Source organism: Tinamus guttatus, unplaced genomic scaffold, assembly GCF_059628265.1.
Source record: "Tinamus guttatus ecotype Peru unplaced genomic scaffold, ASM5962826v1 Tinamus_guttatus_pri_ptg000302l, whole genome shotgun sequence".
NCBI classification, from domain to species: Eukaryota; Metazoa; Chordata; class Aves; order Tinamiformes; family Tinamidae; genus Tinamus; species Tinamus guttatus.
Window position 1 is genome coordinate 246,771 of NW_028288836.1, and position 20,563 is coordinate 267,333.

The 20,563-nt window shown below is 40.2% G+C and overlaps 1 protein-coding gene across 1 annotated transcript in view; it reads right to left on the reverse strand.

The window, feature by feature from the left end:
* Nucleotides 1-267: 267 nt before the first annotated feature.
* ANKH (ANKH inorganic pyrophosphate transport regulator) overlaps nucleotides 268-20,563 on the reverse strand; it is a 92,320-nt gene continuing 72,024 nt past the window's right edge. Inside the window, exons 9-12 of the mRNA XM_010222996.2 lie at nucleotides 5,293-5,422; nucleotides 4,117-4,240; nucleotides 3,417-3,516; nucleotides 268-1,332 (exon numbers count right to left, since the gene is read on the reverse strand). Of these exons, the coding sequence (XP_010221298.1) occupies nucleotides 1,216-1,332; nucleotides 3,417-3,516; nucleotides 4,117-4,240; nucleotides 5,293-5,422 (471 nt within the window). The 3' untranslated portion in view covers nucleotides 268-1,215. The remainder of the gene's footprint in view (nucleotides 1,333-3,416; nucleotides 3,517-4,116; nucleotides 4,241-5,292; nucleotides 5,423-20,563) is intronic.

Sequence of the window (20,563 nt, forward strand, 5' to 3'; positions counted from 1 at the left end):
AGGACCCCAATTTAGGACTTGGATGACCATCAGTCCTGGGGATTCATCGTAGGGATTTTGATCTTCTGCATTGGGAAAAATAGCAAAACATACATATATGGATATATGGGTTTGTGTGCGTGTGCGTAAAAAACTTCATGGACCTACCTATACTAATGTGCCATAACATGGTGTCCCGCTAAAGACTTTTTCCTCTTGATACATAGGCAGCAGAAGTAAGTATTGAGCAAATTATTCTTTAAAAACTAAAGTTAAATTAAACTAGTGGACAAGAACTTTGGTAAAGTTGTCAATTCTTTTTTTAATTCAAATACAGCCAAACTATTCTACTGGTTGCCGTCACCCTCCTCACAAGAGGAAAGTGCACTCTTTTCTTCCAAAGAAAAAGATGCCTAAGGTGGAGACTAGCCAGTCAAGAAAACTCTGAAATAAATGCTTACAATTTTTCAAATGTTTCCTAGCTGGAATGAGTTAAATAGAGTTCTTGTCCTGTGTGTATTTTATTGTATACATATATATATATAAATATATATATGTATATGTGTGTACATACATGCACACACCTTTTTTTTACAGGGGGGAAGAATCTGTATTTCTTCACTTTTCACATGGAGACATACATATTCCTCCCTCTTCTACACCCTGTACACTATAAGCCTTGATGACGAGGCCAAACAAAATGATATAGAACACCGCAGTACATTAAGTTACGTAGCAAAGTCATTTTCAAGCGAGTAAAATAAAGCTGTGTTTTCCAAGCTTCTTGTCTTTAACATTTCTCATTCAAAAAAAAAAAAAAGAAAGAAAAGGAAAGAGGGGAGGGAACAGGCTTATGGCAGAAGCACTGAGTAGTCAGTGGCGTGTGCACGCACACGCAGGTACACACAGAGCAGGGCTTTGGTTGACGACTGCAGATTGTCCAGAGAAGGTGAATGCGTAAGGAAGACGCTACAGTGATGCAGTTGTATCGTTTATGTTTGCACGGCATGAGAGACACTAATTCAATTGAAAAAGAAAAAAAGCAAAGACCTCTTTTTAGGCCCCTCATCAGTGTGAGCATACTCAGTATGCTAGAGAATTTATCTGAAACCTTTTAAATCAAGGCCTCTTTATTACAAAAATAAAAACAACCAAAAAAAAAAAAAGTATGAGAGAAGACAAGATGTTGAAGTGTCATTCCAATTGTCCCTGCAGAGAACAACGGCCTCCCAGCTGCTATTCATTCTCTTCTCGCATTTCTACGATGTCCGTCATTTCCTCTGGGTGAGGCATGTCAGTCATAGCAGAGTCTTCACCTTCTGTAGCTGCTTCATTCTCATTCCGCTTCTTTTTCTAGATTGAAACAAGCACTCATAAGCATAGGAATCTGGATGAGCACAGTTCTGCAAACCCTGGGCACTGCGAGGAGCCAGGTGGGGCTATGTTTTTGGAGAGTAAGTTATTAAGAGCTAGAATATTTGTGTCACATTCATGACTTGTGAGTTAATCAATTTCCATAACCTTCCTGGGGCTTAGCCTTCTCCTTTCTAACATAAATGCACTAATAGAAACTCCTCTTTTTAAAAAAAAAAAAATGCTAACTAACATCCAAGACAGACTTCAGCATGGCTGGAAGGAAGAAAGCATCTGGAACCTTTAATATCACAGACTGTTTGCTAAAAAAAAAGAAGCAAAAGAGTATTAGAGGAGATAAGTTGCTGTAGGGAGAGAGTGAGATGGTATCCTAATTTTTCAAATGTCAACTCCAGGAATTTTGCAAGATGTGAGCCCACTGGCTTTTCCTGGTGTCACTGATGCACTGTGGGCCCACATCCCACCAAGGCCAAGGAACATTAGAGTCTATTCTTGGCTAGCAGGAGTGGCAGGGCATTCAAGAGGCCTATGATTCATTCAGGATGTCCTGGATTAGTAAAAGCTAAGAAGCATTCAGCCCCACTACAAAACAAGTTGGAGCATCTGTTCCTTATTACCCATTTCTCAGCAGGCTGACTCGTCTTACAGAAAACACTTGTAAACCTGACAAAAAACCCAATAACCCACGGGTATTATTGATTCAGCTGAGTTGAGCATATCAGAGAGTCAGAATTTGAGCAGTGTCTACACAATATTTGATGTGCAGCTCTCAAATGGTGTCCACTTAATGCTGCTTTATGTGAAAACAAGCTGATGTGCAGAGCTGCTGGTTGGCTCTGTCAGTATCGCCCTGGTTGTTGAGGAGCTGGTGTCAGTTACATGCTAATTCTGCTGAGGGAATAAATTAGTTGTTACTACTGCTACTTGCAGTCACCACTGCAAAAAAACCCCTAAGCTCCAGATGCCCAAAGTACTCCAGGAGCTACAGTTGTAACATGCAAACAGCAAGGAGGTTAGTCTAAACAGATATACCTTGTGAAAACATGGGCCAAGAATAGCCATTTCAGAGTCTACAGATTTTATTCGGTCCTGCTTATGAAAAACATGACAAAATGAAAAGTGAGAGAAATCAGTTTTCCATTTCTTATGCATATTTCTAGTTTTATCAAGTGTGATAATGATCTGCCTGCACTGTTAATACATTTTAAAGTTAGTTTTGTTTCAAAATGAGGCTTTTAGGCATTTTTCTGACTATTTTGATAAAAAACAGATGCAGTAGGCATCTTTGCTTCATTTTTAGTAAGAAGTCTAATTAAAAAAAAAGAGGTAGTACATAGATTATATACTGTAATCGCATCCACGGGGTTTTGCTGGAATGACCTAGATGGACTGAGCTATGTTCCATGCTGTTTCTTTTTGTAATTGCACCTGGTACCTTGTATAGTGGCCTGAACACACACCTGGAATGAGCCAACTTGCAGGTAAAAAGACTATTGAGATATACCCATTGGTCAAGCCAGCATTTATTGTATGTGTGACTTGATTTAGTGAAATATGCTTTGAAATCCATATACCACCATTGCTTTGCATATACGGGACAGGAGCCAGTGAGCTAGACAGAAGCATGCCTATGAAAAATCCTCCCTGTTTAAAGATTTATAAGTTTTTGGCTTCCACTGCTGGAAGAGACTATCTTGTTTTGCTACATTTTTTTTTTTAGATAACAAGAAAAATAAAGCAACTCTATATATGTCCATACTCAGCAGAACCAGTTCTAGAGAGAATTTAGCTTGAATGAGTAGTTGCTATGTCTACATAAGCAACTGATAGCTCTGTTACAGTAGCAGCTCTACAGTGCAAAATATTTGTTGCTAAGAACGTGATATCCATGGTGTACATGTTTCGAGGAGCAGGAGGTTTACTTCAGGTCATCTCTAGCCTGGTCCCACGAACTGAACAGCTACTACAGCTTGAAGTGCATATTTTGCTTATATTTCATCCCAAAGGGTTGAAAGCAAGCAGGGAAATTGCTTTCATCAGATTCCCCAGAAACTACTTCTTACCTGTTTCCGATAGACATAACAGGCTGCTATCGCAACCATTGTGGATTCTCCTACAAAGCCAGCTAGAAGGGACCCTACTCCAAGGGTGGCTCCATGAACTCTGTGGGTAGCATATTAAGAAAAAAAGTAGTCACAGTTCTGTGATTCATAATTATATTCCCACTAATCAGTACTTAGAAATATTTGCTTCAAAGACATGATGTACTTGTAAAGAGGAAAAATAGTATTCTACAGGGCTTTTTAGCCTTTAATGTGCCTCATTATTTAGTAAGGGTAATATACTGAATTAAATTCTGCATTAAGAAAAGCTGAATACAGAATTTAACATGAAATTAAACACTTGCATAGAATGCTACAGGATAGATTATTTTCTTTGACCTTATCAACAAGCTATTCTTGCACAAGCTTCCATAACAGTACATTTAACAGAATGCAAATCAATTCCTCTAGGACAGGTTTTGCCCCTCTGACATTTGTTTGTTTGTTTGTTGTTTTTTCAAAAGGCATCACTATCATGCCTGCCTAGGTCAAAGTCACATTCGTAAATTTATACATCATTCTTTTCCAGATATTGCCATTATCTTGCAGAATTGCATGGCAATTACTTTGCTATGAAAATAAAACGTTTTTATGTGGATTTATGCAATTCAGTCATGGGAAACATGGAATCACTGGCTCTGTGGCGAGGAGAGTGACTTACCCCAAGTAAGGCAGAACTATGAGACTAGCGATGAGGACGATGATCCGCAGCACCGAACTGGGCGCCAGCACAAACGTCTTCTTTAGAGTCATCAGCCAACCAGTCAAGTGTGCTCTGACCGTCACTGTCCATAAAGAGGGCATGAGGGAAGGGGAGAAAGGGAGGAAAAAGTATTTAAAATTTTGGTTGTCTCATATGAAGATTTTTCATGTAGAGCGTCCTGTTCAGAAATGACCATGATGGAATCTGTTTCTGGTAAGTTTGCTCACTGAGAAACCTTCCTAGAAATGAAGTAAATCCTATGTCCAAGTTGTGTTAGTACAAGGTTCTTTGCAAGAAACAGTTACAGACAGAATCCTGTCAGAGAAAAGAGCTGTTGTCTTATATCAATTTATTAGCAGGTCTATTCTGTTTTCTTTTGTTAAAAAAAAAAAACCCTTCCCTGGACAGGAATAATAAGGAAAATCTTTCACTAAGCTCCTGTATAGTAAATAGTACAACAGCTAATTACCAAAAAAAAAAAAAAAAGATACCTATATGTAACTGTTCTTGTATTTGGAATTTACCTTTATTATGAGGCGGTGGTGTTACACTAGCAAGCTTGCAGAAAACACTACATTCTACGGCATTTGTTTACGAATATTTTAAAATTTTTGAGGGGAATAATTTTGATTGCTTCTGCAAAATTTGCCTGTTTCTTGAAGAGGAACATTAACTTCTATTCTGCACAGTTTATACTCTGGTGGTCTCTGCAAGAGCCAGTCAGTGTGAGAGCAGCAGGGGAGGCTAATGACCCTACCATGCAAGTGGTCCTAAATGCTATACCAGTTAATGACAATCTTGGCAGAAGAACAATGCATGTCTGCATGTGTCATTTGTGTGTGTGTTCTTGGTCAACTGCAATAGATATGATTCAGGTTTTACTTTTGCTAATGAGAAATGTAGTTATGGTAAATTTGTCTCCGTTTAATGGCAGCCAGCTCTTACTGCAACCTTTGTACATTGAAAACCGATGTAAAGGGTTTTGATTCACTGCCTTCAGTGACAAGAGTGTTGCTTTGAAAATGGTGTTGCTTATGCTAGGTATGCATTTGGTCACTCATAGATAGAGATAAGTCACATCTGAAGGTTGGTCTGGGTTTTGAAGTTGTAGAGTTTTAATGTTCTTGTTTTTACCTGGAACTGGGAAGAAGGAGAAGATGCGCAAAGGGACAACACACAGCTCTGCAAAAGCAAAGTCTACTCCAATTATATCAACTAAAATCTTCTCTGAGACGTTTGGTGTCCAAAACATCACAAAACAGAGCTGTGAAGGAAAGCCAGAAGGACAACATTAAGAAATGTTTATGTTTTATAAGGGAAGCCACAACAAAAGATAGGCCCTCCTGTTCTAAAACATTTGTTCACTCTATTGATTTCTTTTTTTTTTTTAATTAACTGAAGAAAAATCATGGATACAAATTAATACAAAGTAATAATTCAGTAGTTCTACAGTATTCAGAGGCTTCTGCCTCTTTGCATACACCAATGAAAGAAAATAACAGAACCTGCACATAAAGCAACAGTCTTGACTCAACAGGCTACGAAGCAGCTGTAGAATAAATAATGCAGATATACAACTACTGCCAAGTATTACTTTGCTGTGTTTAAATTCCAACCATGGTAACCAAGAAGAAACTGGAGGGAAGGTTTTAAAAAGATGGGCAGGGAGCTACTCCAAATATCAACAATTCCTGCTGTCTTTAACTTAAGTTGAGGATGCTGAAGTGTCCAAAGTCAGGTCCAATTTTATAGCTCTGAGTAAAGAGTGGAAAATAGACTTTCAGATTTCTTTAATCAATCAAAAACACTGGAAAAGAAAGCATCAGAGCAAAGTTCATAAACACATCCAGAATACCTTTTGCTTCAAAAAAGGTACTCAAATCAACACTTTTGCAGAAGTTCAAAGAAGTTTTCAAATATTTAAATGCTGTAAGACTCCAGTATACCTACAGCATATCTGTGTCCAGTTTCAATACCAAAATACACAGAGGACACGCAAGAAGCATGTTAACTTGAGAAGCAATCCATACTCTTCAGGCTTCCTCATTTACCTAACTTAAATATATAAAGACTCACATATACAAAGAAATTATAGTGTTTGCAAATGTGGTTCCTGAAAGGTAAAACTGCCATGAAAACACTAAGAACTGGATTTTTACAGCATTCCCCCTGCTAAAGACATCTTTATTCTTAAAAACATAATCAAATGTTTTAACAATTTAAAGGTTTAAACTTACTGCCAAGCGATTTGATCAAAATCTAAGATTAGGAGCTGACACTAACACCATTAGTAGTATTCAATATGCCTGGCACCAAGGCGAAGGTGCTGAGCAGCAGGTGCTGCAGCCCTGCAGACACAGCTCTCAGGCACAAAGTCTCCTTGAGGCTTGTTATTTTAAAGAGTGTGGCTCTTGAATCTGTACACGAAAGGAAAACTTGTGAAAAATCTACAAGAAATGGTACTGAGATGGTGCGTGTTTATCTTTTACTGAAGAACTTTACTGATGGCCCTTCTGGGATTTCTTTAAGTAGGGGTACCAGTGTCACCCTCAGGTGTAACTCCTTCCTTTTTCTCATTTAATTTGTCATTTAAAAAGTTACTTTTTTCCCATTGAAAACAAATGTGAAGGAAGAGAGCTGAGTGGGAAATTTGAAATTTGACATCTACAAAGCTCGATTCATCTTCTGTCAGGTTACAGAAACCTGCACCACGTAAATTCTGAATGTTGGGTGTAAATTCTGATGGCTTTGTAACCACTCTCTTATTTTTAAATCCATAAGCAAATGCCATTACATGAGGCTTTTCTCTTAATATCCCATTCTCATGCCTGTATGTCGCTTTTAGAGTTAGTTTTCAAAATCATGCCAGCTTCAAGACAGCTGGGATCTCACTCTCATTGTTTACTTATGCACCAGAAATTATCTTTTCTATTTACCCTACACAAGTATCTAGGACTAGGAGCTGTTCAAAGGCTGTGACTGAGTGGCCTGTGGGAGGTCTCACAATCTGATAGCCTATGCAGTAAAAAAAAAAAAAAAAATTTCATGTTCCCATGGAAAGGCTAATTTTAAACGTTATTGTTTTCCACAATTAAACATTTTGCTAGACTACTTTGAAGCCCCCTGGCCATTTCCCTCCACTGCCTGTTCACAGGAATTGTCAGTGGGGGAAGGTGAGAGCAGAAGGCAAGTTTGCTGAGCACTGGGAGCAATCAAGAAGAGGGATGTTTGCACGGTTGATAATCCAGTTATTATACAATAACCGTACAGTGATAATGCAAATTCTTTCACAATCATCTCAGACATTGTTAGGTAGACTGTAGCAATTTCTTATTGCAAAATACTTGTAGAGCAATCATTCAAGGAGTAATTTGGAAAATGTATCTTCAAAGTTCAATATACAGAATATCACGCAAATATGTGCAGTGTTCAATTTTAATTTGCTGTTTTGGCAAAAATAAAGATTTATTTAGCACCTTTATTTAGCACCCGTGCACAATGATGTATCTTACTGAGCGGTATTTACTGTTACTGCAAGACTCCATACATTTGTGCTGAGCAGCTGAGTTTGGCCATTGCCAGGCAAGAGGCAAATACAGTTCTTCAAGGTGTTTGAAGCAGCATTCTAATAAGGCTGGATGGACACGTAAGCAGATGACCAAAGGAACTGGCAGCTGGTGGGTCCAGACAGCAGGGACTGCTAAGGCTAAGAGCAAGCAGCCTGAGGAGGCACAGGGTGACAGCAGAGGCCCTACTATTCCCGTCTCAGCAGCCTTCAGCCTTTTGGTTCCCATACTGACACCTAATTTCACCTTGCTAAGAGGTTCCTCTCTGTCACCTCAAGAGCAGATGACACTGCTTACAAGGACACAGTTCCAGGAAAATGTTAATGATTTGTACCATGTATTTTGTTTTGTCAGGGTCCAAAGAGAGAGAGAGAAAAAAAAAACAAAGAAGTCATAGATTTAACTTCCTACTCAGGCATTTTCAGTATTATTTCAAAGACAAATTTAGGATGTAATGCAGCCAACAGGTTCCACTTGAGGAAAAGAGCAACACTAGAGAAAATCTTGCCAAGGAGGAAAAGAGTCTTGGTTACTGACCTATTCCAGATGAGGTATACTGAAAACAGGATGAAGCCTTATTTTTTTTTTGCTTCCGAGTAATCTGTATGATGTTTTTAAATACACTGTTAGAGAAGATGGATACTGGCCAGAAAGAAATCAGAAAGGACTGGAGAAGATGGTAATGAAAAATTATATAAGTAGTCCAGCGAAATAGACAGTGTGGCACATACAGTCAGAGATGGGATCTACTAGAGTGAGCAGGAGTAACTTAATGGGGCTCACACCAGGGAAGATTTTTAAGATAAGACTTACATACAGTATTTATTTTTTAACTTTATTCAGTTAGACTTTCCCCCTCTCCCTCATGGCTTTCTCTGTATGTCTGCAGGTTAAAAAGAGGAAAAAAAGGCTTTATTAGGGAAATAATTGTACCAGTTGTACCTTCATTTCGGTTAATCAAAATATGAGACGAAACAGTAAAAGTCTTGACATACACTAGCAACCTGCATGCGTACTTCCATGCTGTGCATCTGCAGGATGTGACTGCAGTTGAGCGTAATGCTTAATGCTCAGGCACAGCAATGAATGCTGAGGCTCACAATCCTTCATGTAGTCAGGCTCACAATCACTTTCAAATATGAAAGGATAGTTTTGTAAAAGCCTTTGATCATTTAAATGGGACTTTTAAGAATACAGGGAGAGATGAAAATACAAAAAGGAGAACAGAACAGGGAATATCTATGTCTGAATGATGTTGTTATCACCGTACAAACAATGATAAACAGATCTTAAAAGTGTTTTAATCACTTGTACTGATCTGAAAGGTTGTGCTATTGGGCAAGGTGTTTTTAACTGATCTATAGTAATGAAATTTGAAAGGCTTCATTTAATGCATCAGTAACTTCCACCTGCATAATAACATGCATACAGTTCAACCCTCCGCCTAGCTTAGTACCGTCCCCTTTAAAACAGTCAGTGGGTGATGCCTAAAGGAAGGGTTCAAAGAACAGGGTAAATACAGCGTAAGCAATGCCCTTTCCTACTGCATCTGCTGAGCTGCTGGCTGTGACTGCCTGGGGAATTCCTCATGGAGAAGTTATATTTGCAGCAGTCTGCTCTGTAGCAGTAAGTTTATCTCAAGAAGCATTGGGTTGGGCAAGAAAAATGTCTCACGTCAGTGATGTTTCTTTCATAATCTAATTGGGCATTTTGTTTAAAACAACAAAAAACAACCCTGCCCTCCAGACCCCAAGCCTTAGACAATCTCCAGATGTAGTTTTGCTGTCATTGCATTCTGTCGTGTGCAACTCTGCTATTCTCAACCAGCAAATACAGCGTCTGTGAAAGACAACACACCCAACTTTATTAAACGACTGTGACAAGAGAACATTTATGAGGTTTTTCAGATGTGTGAGCAAGTTTCTTAGTTTTCAGCAACTACTAGCATGCAGCCTTCTAACTGGCCGAGCATCTCCTGGAAGCTATTTTCATTTATTCTGGTTGCTGACAGGGAGCCTAAGCCTCAGAGACCCACTACAAAACGCACTACAATATATTATGCTAACAAAGGCTATCACCATGTGTACAGCAGTCTGCAGGGTGCTAGATCATTTTTTAAAAACACCTGTAAAAGCTGTGCATCTTTTTGGATATCCACTGGTAAATTAGTCACATATAAGACAGTACGACATTTCTAGACAATGTCAGTGCAACTCCCTGTTTGAGAAAACAGTGATATAGCTCCATGTTTCTGAGAAAGAGGCTACGGAATCTGAAAGGGGTGTCTTTGAAAGAGGATTCAGGGTTTCAGCCTGTACACAGCCATGACAATAAGAGATTCCACCACGTAACAAGGTGATGGAGCAGTTAACTGTCTAAAGGCCTTTCTATACACTTCGTATTTTTCTACTGCAAAACAACTCTCAGCAGATACTTCCTATCACTTGTTCTCTGAAGAAGTTTGCTGTGATATCAAGGCATGGCAGTCCAAGAAAAGTGTTCTACCCCAGAAGTTCTATATACCCATACGTATCTACCTCAAATTGTTTTATGTTTGAACTGAGCATTCCACCTATAATTTAACCCATGCCTTGTTCACAACCTATCTATTCCCATTTATGCTACATGCTATGTGGCATCCAATGAGGGCAGAAGAAATTTATTTTATGCATTACTAAGTTTCTCAGCTTTGAATTACACCTCAGAATGTTGAGAAAGTATCAGCAAGTTTTTAACTTTTATTAATATGGAAGGATATAAATCATACGATTCTAAATCTTTCAAAGTGTGCAATGAACAAAAGATATCCTGATTTTTTTGCTGTCTAATCTCCTGATTTGCCAGACACTGGCCTCTCATTTTTCCATAAGCAGAACTTTCATAATGGTATTGCTTTTCAGAGCTTGGGTCACACTTTTAGACAAAGATCTTGTAGACCTGTTTGCAAGTCTGATGCACGCCTTGTTCTAACTTGCAGCAGGGTCTGACCACAGCATTCTGTTTTGCAAGATTTTGCAGAAAACACGGATTTTGTTGATTTCGTTAGTGCTATTCTTACATATCTATAGCTTCACTTCACTTGAAAATCCAGTTCTCTAAATGACTGTGTAGTACTGGGACATATCTTTCAAAACTCTGCTCTAACAAACAGCTTAATACTTAAGAAAAAAGCACTTTTGTATTTTTATGATGAAGAATAAAATTAAGAGATATCTCCAAGTATTAACTACTGGCACTAAAACTGCAGAAGTGGTTATTAATTAGTCAAAATCACTTTCAGACTGTAATGGAAAGGTGGTTCAGTGCTGAATATTTCTCTGCAACACAATATAATTCTCTAATGCCTGCTGCTTAAGTACTCATGCCATTGAGGCAGTGTCTCAAGAAGCTGAACAGCAATAAGGAAAATATTCAACAGGGTTCTTAAATAGAGAAGAGATCCAATCATTTGTTCCAATTTACGCAAATAATAAAGGATTTTTACATTCTTTTAGTAGACCAGGAGATCAAAAAGTCTAGGGTTCATAATAAAGACATTATTTGCTGTTGATAGAAAGTCACATGTGAGCTTAAGAAATGCTTCAGTGAAACTCTTGTTGCTTTTAAAGACTAAGATAAACTTAAGACTAAGATAAATAAACCTGCCAAAACCTGCCATAAGATTATCTGAAACCTGTACAGAGACTGCTGAGTATGGTACTGAACGGCACCAGAGGCCAGCATCCCTGGCTTGCCTGAAAGTTCTCTGCACACCAAACCCAGGTCCACACCAGAGGGGACCTCCAGAACCCCATGCTTTCTTGATCTGTAAATCTTGGCAGAGAGCAGTTCGCACTCAGCTACCCAAGTTTTCAGCACTACTAAGGAGTTTTTGATATACATATTTGAAGACCAAAATGTTGGCCCAGCTCCAGAGGAGGCCTTTAAATTTGCCCACAGTCAAGCATGCTGTTGAAACATACCATGATGGTGTATTTTTGAGCCTCGCAACTCCAAGTGGACAAGAGACTGGTCCTTCTCTTGCATGGGAGATGTGTGGTATTCAAGACTAGCCTGTCTAAAGGCCTCAGCAACCTGGTCCAACCCCACTTTGAGCCAGGGGTTCGGCTGGGAAAACTCCTGAGGTCCTTCCAACCTGAACTATCCCGTGATCTTATGAATCATAACCCCCTTGGATCCAATACAGATATTGGACTGCAGACATATTGGAAAGCTGTTTATCTCAGTGGTAATGACCTGAATCACAAGAACATATGTGTTAGAGTGATGATCCCTCAGGTGCACACACTTCCATACAGATTTTTGTGAACTTTGTTTTCTGTGAGGGGTGATGTCAAGCTGAAAACTGCTGTCATAAAATTTGTCAAGGAGCAAGAGGGGGGCGGCAAAAGAAACCAGAGCCTGGCTGCAGGAAAACTCTGAAACTTCACATTTTATTATTAAATAACTGGTTTCTACAGATCTAAGTCCTCGCAATTCCGACTGTCCTTACATTTCAAAGTGATGGAGCAGAAAGTTCATGCTGCAGAAATAAAATCAGGTCCAGCAATACAATGGCTCTTTGATAGCGTGAGCTTGCTGCCACATTTACTTTCCTACCAACTGCTGCTGAAAATATTTAAGGGGTGGTTTTCAAGCTAATTGGTTGGGTTGCTAATTTAAGAAAGACATTATGTTTGTTACCCTGTTGAATCTTGCTTCTTTTTGCTTTTACAGAAGGCAGAATATTTTACTGGGTGTAGGCTCACTTTAATGAAGTCCAAACAACTCGAAGTTGGATGATTCCTAAGCTTTCTGAAATCTTTAACAGCTTAGCCATTTTCTTCTCTTCATAGTGCTCCTGCCCCTGTGCTTTTTGCAGCCCTTGGATCATTCTCATCGAACAATTCTGGACTTTATGTAGCTTCTTCCACTCACAACTACGGTATCAGCAGAAACACGCTGTAGCAGCACTTCTTGACCTTCCTTTTCTGCTCACTCCAGTCACTCGTACACAATGGAGTTTTTGTGTGAAACCAGAGCAGTGATGAAGTCTCTGTCTCACCAAACCAAACAGAATTGCTTTGTTCCAGGACAAAGGATCCATGCGGTACCATGGCTGGAACAAGGATCTGAGCTCACTGCTATGCGGATTTTGAAAAGTCACTCACTGGTGATTCCACATCCCACCAAGCAGGCAGGTTGCAAATAATCTTCATTGACCATCAAGAGGTAAAAAACTCCTTGAGTAACTGATGACCAGTATGCCATTTCCAAACTTTTATTTCTGTGAAAGCAACTCAGAGATAAATAAATAAATAAATCTGGAAGTTGACAGGCAAAAATTAATGCAGGAAAAAAATGGATCCGCTACATCCTGCCTGGGCATTCAAAAAGGCTGTCACTGGGAGGAAATATCTTCCTTTTTTTTTAATCCTCTTCTTTGTGTACTCAATAGAGATCCCAACCACAAACTCGCTCACCCTGGGAGTTCCAGGCATTGGCATAGTCATGAGCCATGGTTGTGTCCTCTGAGAGGGATCGGTTTCTTACAGTGACCCTTCTGCCTGTGGCTTTTATTGCCTCTCACGTTTATCATTCTGTGACTGCAAGCCCAGCTGTAGTCTTCGATATTAAAGTGATGCAGATATTTAAAATGAAGACCACCAGCGGAAGACAGGAGAAAATGCATAAACCTTGAACACAAGTCCAGTGACATCAGCAAAGCTTATAGTTATGGCTGGCATTTACCCCACTGAATGTCACAGGTATACATGGTGGCAGCAAACTGTTCCTATTTACACTTCCTTCTTTCATTCTTCTTGAAACTTGTTTCTACCTCAGTTCTGAAGGAAATGTCTTCAGCAGCAGGAGGAACAGTGTTTGTACTGCTCCTTACACTCAGTTGCTATCTTTGCCTAAGCTTTTCTTTGTTATAAGAAGGTAGATCTGAAAGCAAGAAATAAAATAGAGAGGGCAGAAAACAAATACCAGAAATGGAGGGATTAGTTTAGACTGTGCATGTTATAGTTTAGGTGAAGCAGAAAGGCAATGAAAACTTCACAGAAATCATTTCCATAAAAATACCGCCACCCTGACTCCTGCCCTAGGTTTGGCAAACCCATTTCTTCTAATAAGGTAGAAAACCTACAGAAGTCAAGAATTGGGCATCATATTACACTCTTTTTTTTTTCCCAGAAATGTGGTGTAAAAGACTAAGAGGAATGCCTAAGTTAAAGACCTCAGAAATCATCACTTTCTTCTAAAAATGCTGTCTTCAGCTTGTGAACTGAAGAACCAACATCAACAGGCTGGATGTCACTGTTGCCAGACCATCAGAGCTGTTATGTAGTAGCTGGGGAACTTCTCACATAGCCACCCTCTCTTAATACCCAGAGGAAGATTATGGCTTTGGACACCAGGGAATCAAAAGAGTACCCCTTGATTTTCTGGTGTCCCCTTTCTGGTACTTAAGTGACTTCAAATCATGAGAAAGAGGGAGCTTGGCTGAAGGTCTTTCAGTGCGAGACAGATTGTGGAGCAGTGGAGTAAAGGCACCAACGGTCTGTTGCATCAGTCAGAATTTGCAAATCACTTATTTGCTGTACTGTGGTTAATCTTTATCAAACCTGATCAATTGTGTACACAGAAACCTTCCTACTCTGTTGAAATATATTAATGTGAAAGCTTAAACTCCAGTATTCCTGTATTTTCTTGGTATCTAAGAGAATCTAATACTGATTTCACAAGCATAGGTTAGTGGTAACTGAGTTTATTTCCTTTAGGAAAGGAGAAAAAATGGAACTACATTTTTTTGTGAAAGGATGCTCACATAACTGCTTGTGGTATATTCTATTTTAAAATGCTCCCTTGCACGCCGTTTGACTACAGTGAAACTGCTGAGGCAGCTAAATATTAAAGACAATGTCCTGTCAGGCCCTGGATGCAGCTTACTCACTCTCAGGCTTGGAATGAGACCCTTCAGGTGTTTGGTCTCTAAAGAGGTAAACCAAGTGACGTGCATGATGCATAATGCAGGGATCTTAATTCCTTACATCCATCCTCACAGGCTAACTACAGTAGCAGAGCCCTGTCCTCTCTGCCTTAATTCTTTAATGATGTGAGGGATTTAGTCGCATGATGGAAACCATCATCAAATGAGACACAGACTTTTCCCCAGCTTCTTTATAGAATTAGCACTGAAAGTGCAATCCTGTTGCAGGGAGCTAGCAGAGGAAACACGGTGACACTGGGGCACTCTCTGCCGTATTACGACTGTGATGGGGCCACTTGGCTGACGCTTTTGCAAGGTCAAGAGCCCACGCACCCCACTGGCTATCACTGCCATAGATGTGGGGAGAAGTAAAGGAGATACATAGGCAAGTGCTTGTGTCTCAAATGCTGCAGCTAATAGCTATAATATGTGGTTATATAAGCTATATGCAACTATACTTTATATGTAAATATATAATGTAATGGGTATCTATATATCTATAATTGCATACAGTACATGAAATGACTACAACTGCCAACTGATGGCACTGCATGCTACTGTGCTGAGAGTCGTGGCCACTCGAGTGCTGACACCGTGCCTGCTTGCTGCTCCTCCAAAGGGGTTGATGATGACTTCTGCCAAAGGAAAGCAAGAGACAGTTGCCAATGGCAACTCTTTAAACTACAGATGCTCATCAGCAGGAGCCCTTAGAAATCAATATGTGTGTTCCCATGTCACAAGAACAGGTTCAGATATGAAACTAAATGTATTATGTTCTATTTGGAAAAAAAATGCAGCATGTCATTATGGAATGTAATAAATGACTTAATATCTGATGCAATACAATATAAAATTTAATTTTATAAGTATTAAGAATTTTAGACTTATTATTTTCAAGCATGAAAAAGCTGAACTGTAAAAAACATGACATTTTTGACATTTATTGACACACCCACATCTTCAACTTGCAGGCACAAACATACAAGCCAGTAAACTGACTGCTGCTTAAACTTTCACTGAGGCTTAAAACTAGTGCTCATCATTACCTGGCATATTTTGAATTGGTTTATCATGAGTGAGCTGATGTATCAACTTGCTCAGCTTAAGTTCCTGCATTACTTGAAACCTTATGCCATTTTTTTTTTTCCAAAAGAAAAAAGGGATCTAGGATTTTAGGTTGTTTGTCTGTGATCTGCAAGCAATAAATAAATCTGAAATCTGTAAGCTCCACATAAGACACATATATGAGTGTGAAGGTTAAAAGTTTTCCCTCCATTCTGTCTTATGGTCTCCTGAAACAGGAGCATTCCCTTTTTCTGAATTAAAATCAAAGGACAAACTTGTAACAGCTCACTTGCATTTCTTAAGCAGCATCCACTAATCGCATATGGTTTGGCACTTGTATGCAGCTGGGGGCTCCCCTTGATCAGCACGAATCAGCTCATGAAAACTGCTGCTTCCCCTACCCGTCTGTGAGCATGTGTTTGTCTCAAAGGAAAAATGAGTAGCAGTGGTGAGCTCCCTTTATCACAGCACTGGAGCTACTATAAAAAGCTGTGGCGATCTCGGAGCTAAAGAGACAAGTGCTGCGGCTGCGAGGACCAGGCTCCTGTGGCGGGAGGAGCTCCTCGGTGCGGTCCTCAAGCCTGCGCTACACGTAGAGACAACTTGGCAATGCACAGAGTGCCCGCGTGCACGAAGACATGACTGGCTGAACGTCCTGCTTTTACATATCCTGCCATGGGGAGCAGCGGGTGCAGCTCCTGGGCTCCTGCCCACCCAGGGAGCCCTCTGCTCCCTGCCCGCAAAGAGTGAGTCCTAAAGAGGAGGGAAATGGGCTTGGAGAAGGGAAAAGCCCTATCTCCTGCACCGTGGCATCAGAGTTGAGAGACACTGCTGCTATTCTGAGAAAAAAATGTGTTGAATAGTGGCCTTCTGGCTGTCACTATTATTGTGCAAGCCAGGGTTCCCCCAAAGAGCACAAGCTGCTGCCGAGGCGGGAACGCTCTGCCCCGCTGCAGCAAACTCTGCTGCAAGGGAGAAGGACGATGTTTGAGGGCCCTGAAACACTATGTGAGGATTTCTGTGCTGTGTAGAGGCTGACACGTCCCCCAGCCTAAAGGATGTGCAATACAAATGCACCAGTTTTCTTTCAGAGGTGCCTGTGTTTTCACTTAGCTTCCAACTGTGCAGTGTCCTACAGATTGATTTCTGGGGTCCCATCAAGAGGTCTAGCATTGAACCAACATCTTTCATTCTTCAACAGCCTTGGTAGCTATACTAGTGCATGGAGTAGAGCAATAGCTCTACTTGTAGCAAGAGCATTTTTGTCCAAAAGGTCTTATAAATGACAGTGAAGTAATCAGTAATGACAAGTGCCATTATGGATACTCTTTAAGCAGACAGTAAATTATCAAACATGATTGTGTGTCTAAAATCAAAACAAATCCCTTAACTGTATGGGCAAAATTCTTCAGGAATTTCATGCACAACCCATACAAAAAACAGGACTGCTGGAAGTAACTACTGCTTGCTTACAAGTGAAACCACATCAATATGACCAACCATGTCAGCTGTCTTGTGTATTAGCTAATAGCTGCTGTCTACAGCCTTTAAATGAAACAATTTGCCTAGATTTTTTTTTTCACTGAGCAGTACAACTGATTCCCAATTTTTGAGGAAACAGCTTTAATCCTAATCTGATGCCTCAAGCTATGAGGCAGTACTTAGGCTCACATTGAGCAGAACACATCCACATGCTTCCCCAGCCGGGGAAGGTTCTGTTGCACCTGAAATGTTGTCAAAGTAAAACCTTCAGATCCTGTGAGCACCACAAAAAAAAAAAAAAAAAAAAGTCCCATTAAAGTCCCATTAAGATACCACGCATTGTTTTCTACTCTGTACCAATATTGCCACTATCAACAAGAGTATAAGTGGCTCTCCTGCAGTTGGTTTGAGATGCTTCTTGTGCAAACATGACTGGTCAGTGGAAAGAGGCAGGGCATTTGTCTTCCGATCCCTATGAAACAGCAGGTATTCAAGGACTGGGAGTTTTCCCAGGATTTTGCATCAGGAGGCTACTTTGCGTCATGACTGCTCCTCATATTAAAAGTATGACTATTATTTTTTTCTAAAAGTTAATGGGATTCTTTCATCTCTCGGTCTTCTGGAATCCTTCTACTGTGCATCCAGTGGAGAATGGAGTCATGTGATATGTGTAAGTATTTGTCTTGTTTTGATCTCTTGGCCAGCCTGGGAGAACTGTTTCCCATTTTCCCTCTGGTTCTGGAGAACATGATCTTGCCAAAGATGATTTCAGTAGCTTGACTGCCACTCACTGCGGTAGAGCCTATCCAGGAAAGCATGAGCTGCTACTGATAGTCACGGGAGCTGAGCTAGTTCAGGCGAACTTGGGTAAAAAAGCATTTGCAGGCTCAGGCCCTTGAAACACACTGAGTCTTTAGAACTCATGTGCCTTTTTTTTCCCCTCAAGCAATCCTAAGAATGTACCACTAGTAGACAAAAATAGAAACAGGACAGAAAAAGCAATGGACATCAAAAGTGTCTCTGGAATCTCAATGCAGATGAAATTTCCTAGGATGAGTTAATAAAAGAGCTGCCATTGCTTAGTACTAAGGAGAACTTCTGAAAGAAGTATCCTGAAAAGTTATAAAGCAAAAGCTTATTGCAATAATTAAAAATAGTTCTGCAAAGGGTGGTGCTGGTAATATGAGAAGCTCATGATCTGTCAGAACTTGAGTGAGCTGATAAATGCCCAGAAGGGTTAAGAAAATAATCAGTTCAGAGAAAGCTTTGAAATGGAAATTGAATTCTCAGAACAGTTTATAAAGAGGCAAGTTTGTCCCCTTTGTGGGTCTCTGCAAATACCAGCAGATTTCAAGGGAGTTCTAGCTATCCAGGAGAACATGACTTTCGACTGGCAGACCAAGGTGAACAGCACTAGGGAAAGCTCAATGCGTGTGATAGAGGATGACACAAAAACTGCAGAAAGTCTCCAGACGATGGCAGTGAATGAAACATGAAGATATATATCTGTCACGATTATGGATTGTAGGAAGTGCAAGCTGGGAGTCAGTGCTGTTGGCCTCTAAACCACATGGAAAGAGAGTCCAAGGTAAATCTAGGCAATGAACAGACACCTCTTCCCCTGCTTAGTCCTAGCCCAGGGTCATCAGTCCTTGCCCCATGAAACTGCAGTGGTGCCAGCTCCAGCCCCTCCACAGCCCTGCCTCCACATCTCAAATGACCAAAAACCATGCTGGACAGAGGTAGTGTTGGTCATGCACGTCCACCTAAAGTGGGAAAATAGTAGCTCGACTCATTGTAAACTAATGTAAAACTATCCTATGTAGAAGCATGACTTGCGTTTACCACACTTATCTACTCCATCATTTTTTTATTATCCACAACTCCTTGCAAGTTTTCTTTTTTCCCACCATAACCTATTTGCTGCTAAACAGACTTGTGCAGAAACAGCTTTCTTGGAAAAGATGTATTGCATGCATGCAAGCTAGCCACTTTGAAATGATGTCGGTGCAGCAAGATTTCTTCCTTAGGCTGGAAAATCAAGGAAGCATGACCTGACCTCTGGTGAAGTGCTATATGGAGCAGATTTGAATGCTGTAGGCTCAAATACAAGCCAAGCTTCTGATCTGCAGATGTTTGTAGCTGGGTTACTTTCTCAAGTCAAGAAAGATGAAGCTGAATCTCTCAGCAGGTCTCATAAGGAGTTCTGTGAAACTTGTGTTTTAAAGTGCAAAATGCATCTCTCTCCAGCCTTGCTTCAGAGCAAAACTCAAAAACCCTCTCGTGTGCTGCAGCCACTCTGGGGCCAGTGCTGGGCAGTGTCTCCTGGGCAGATGGGGGCTGAGCAGGAGAGGCAGGAGCTGCAGCCACGTGGCCAGCGCGGGACCAGGCGTGGCCACGTGGCTGACAGCTCTTGACCTATCCTGCTCTTGCTCACCCATCTGACAGAGACACTGCCCAGCACTGGCCCCGAGTGGCTGCAGCACACGAGAGGGTTTATCTTGAGTCTCTTGCTCTGAAGCAAGGCTGGAGACGAGATGCATTTGCACATTTCAAAACACAATCTTTCCCCAGTTCTAGATGGAGAGTCTACACAGCTGATTGATTGGAACAATTTTCAAGTTTCACTGTCACACTAAGCACCTTCATAGGAGAATTAAGAAAAAAAAAAAAAGAAAAAGCAAAACACACAAAAAGCAGACTAGTCTTTGTTAATTTTCCACCTCTAATTCTGCAAATCTTTGGCTATATAGCATATGATAGATGATAGTTTAATCTACTTGATAAACTTATTTTTTTAAGAGTATATATTACTTTTGACCAGAAATTGCACACATGAAAAAAAAATCATGCAATACTATAAATTGCTTAGTTTCTTTTAAAATTGCTTGTTATAAAGGAGGTGTAGTCAAAGAGGTATTAAGGAGATTTAGAGGAAGACTGAAATGGCAAGATTGATAAATGTTCCAACTGGTATTCGGTGCCCAAGTTACTGTTATGAAATACGTTAATCTTTATGCCTTTTTTTAATGTTAGAGTAGGTATTTTTAATTAGAATATTAGAATTAGTCTCTCTGGCTGGAGTAAAATCATTCACACAAACCTTTTAGTCTGCACAACTTCTTAGCCATTAGTCTTTGCAATTTTTTTCCTAGCATTTTTTTTCCTGATATCAGCACAGTCTCTGAGATCGCCCTTTTTAGCTCATTTCTGAGAGTAAACAAAGCCATCTTTGCCTGAAAGTATCCTTAGCATGGAAGACTCATGCCATGCAATACGTAGCAGCGAATAGCTACTGCATTTCCCACACGTGCCAACA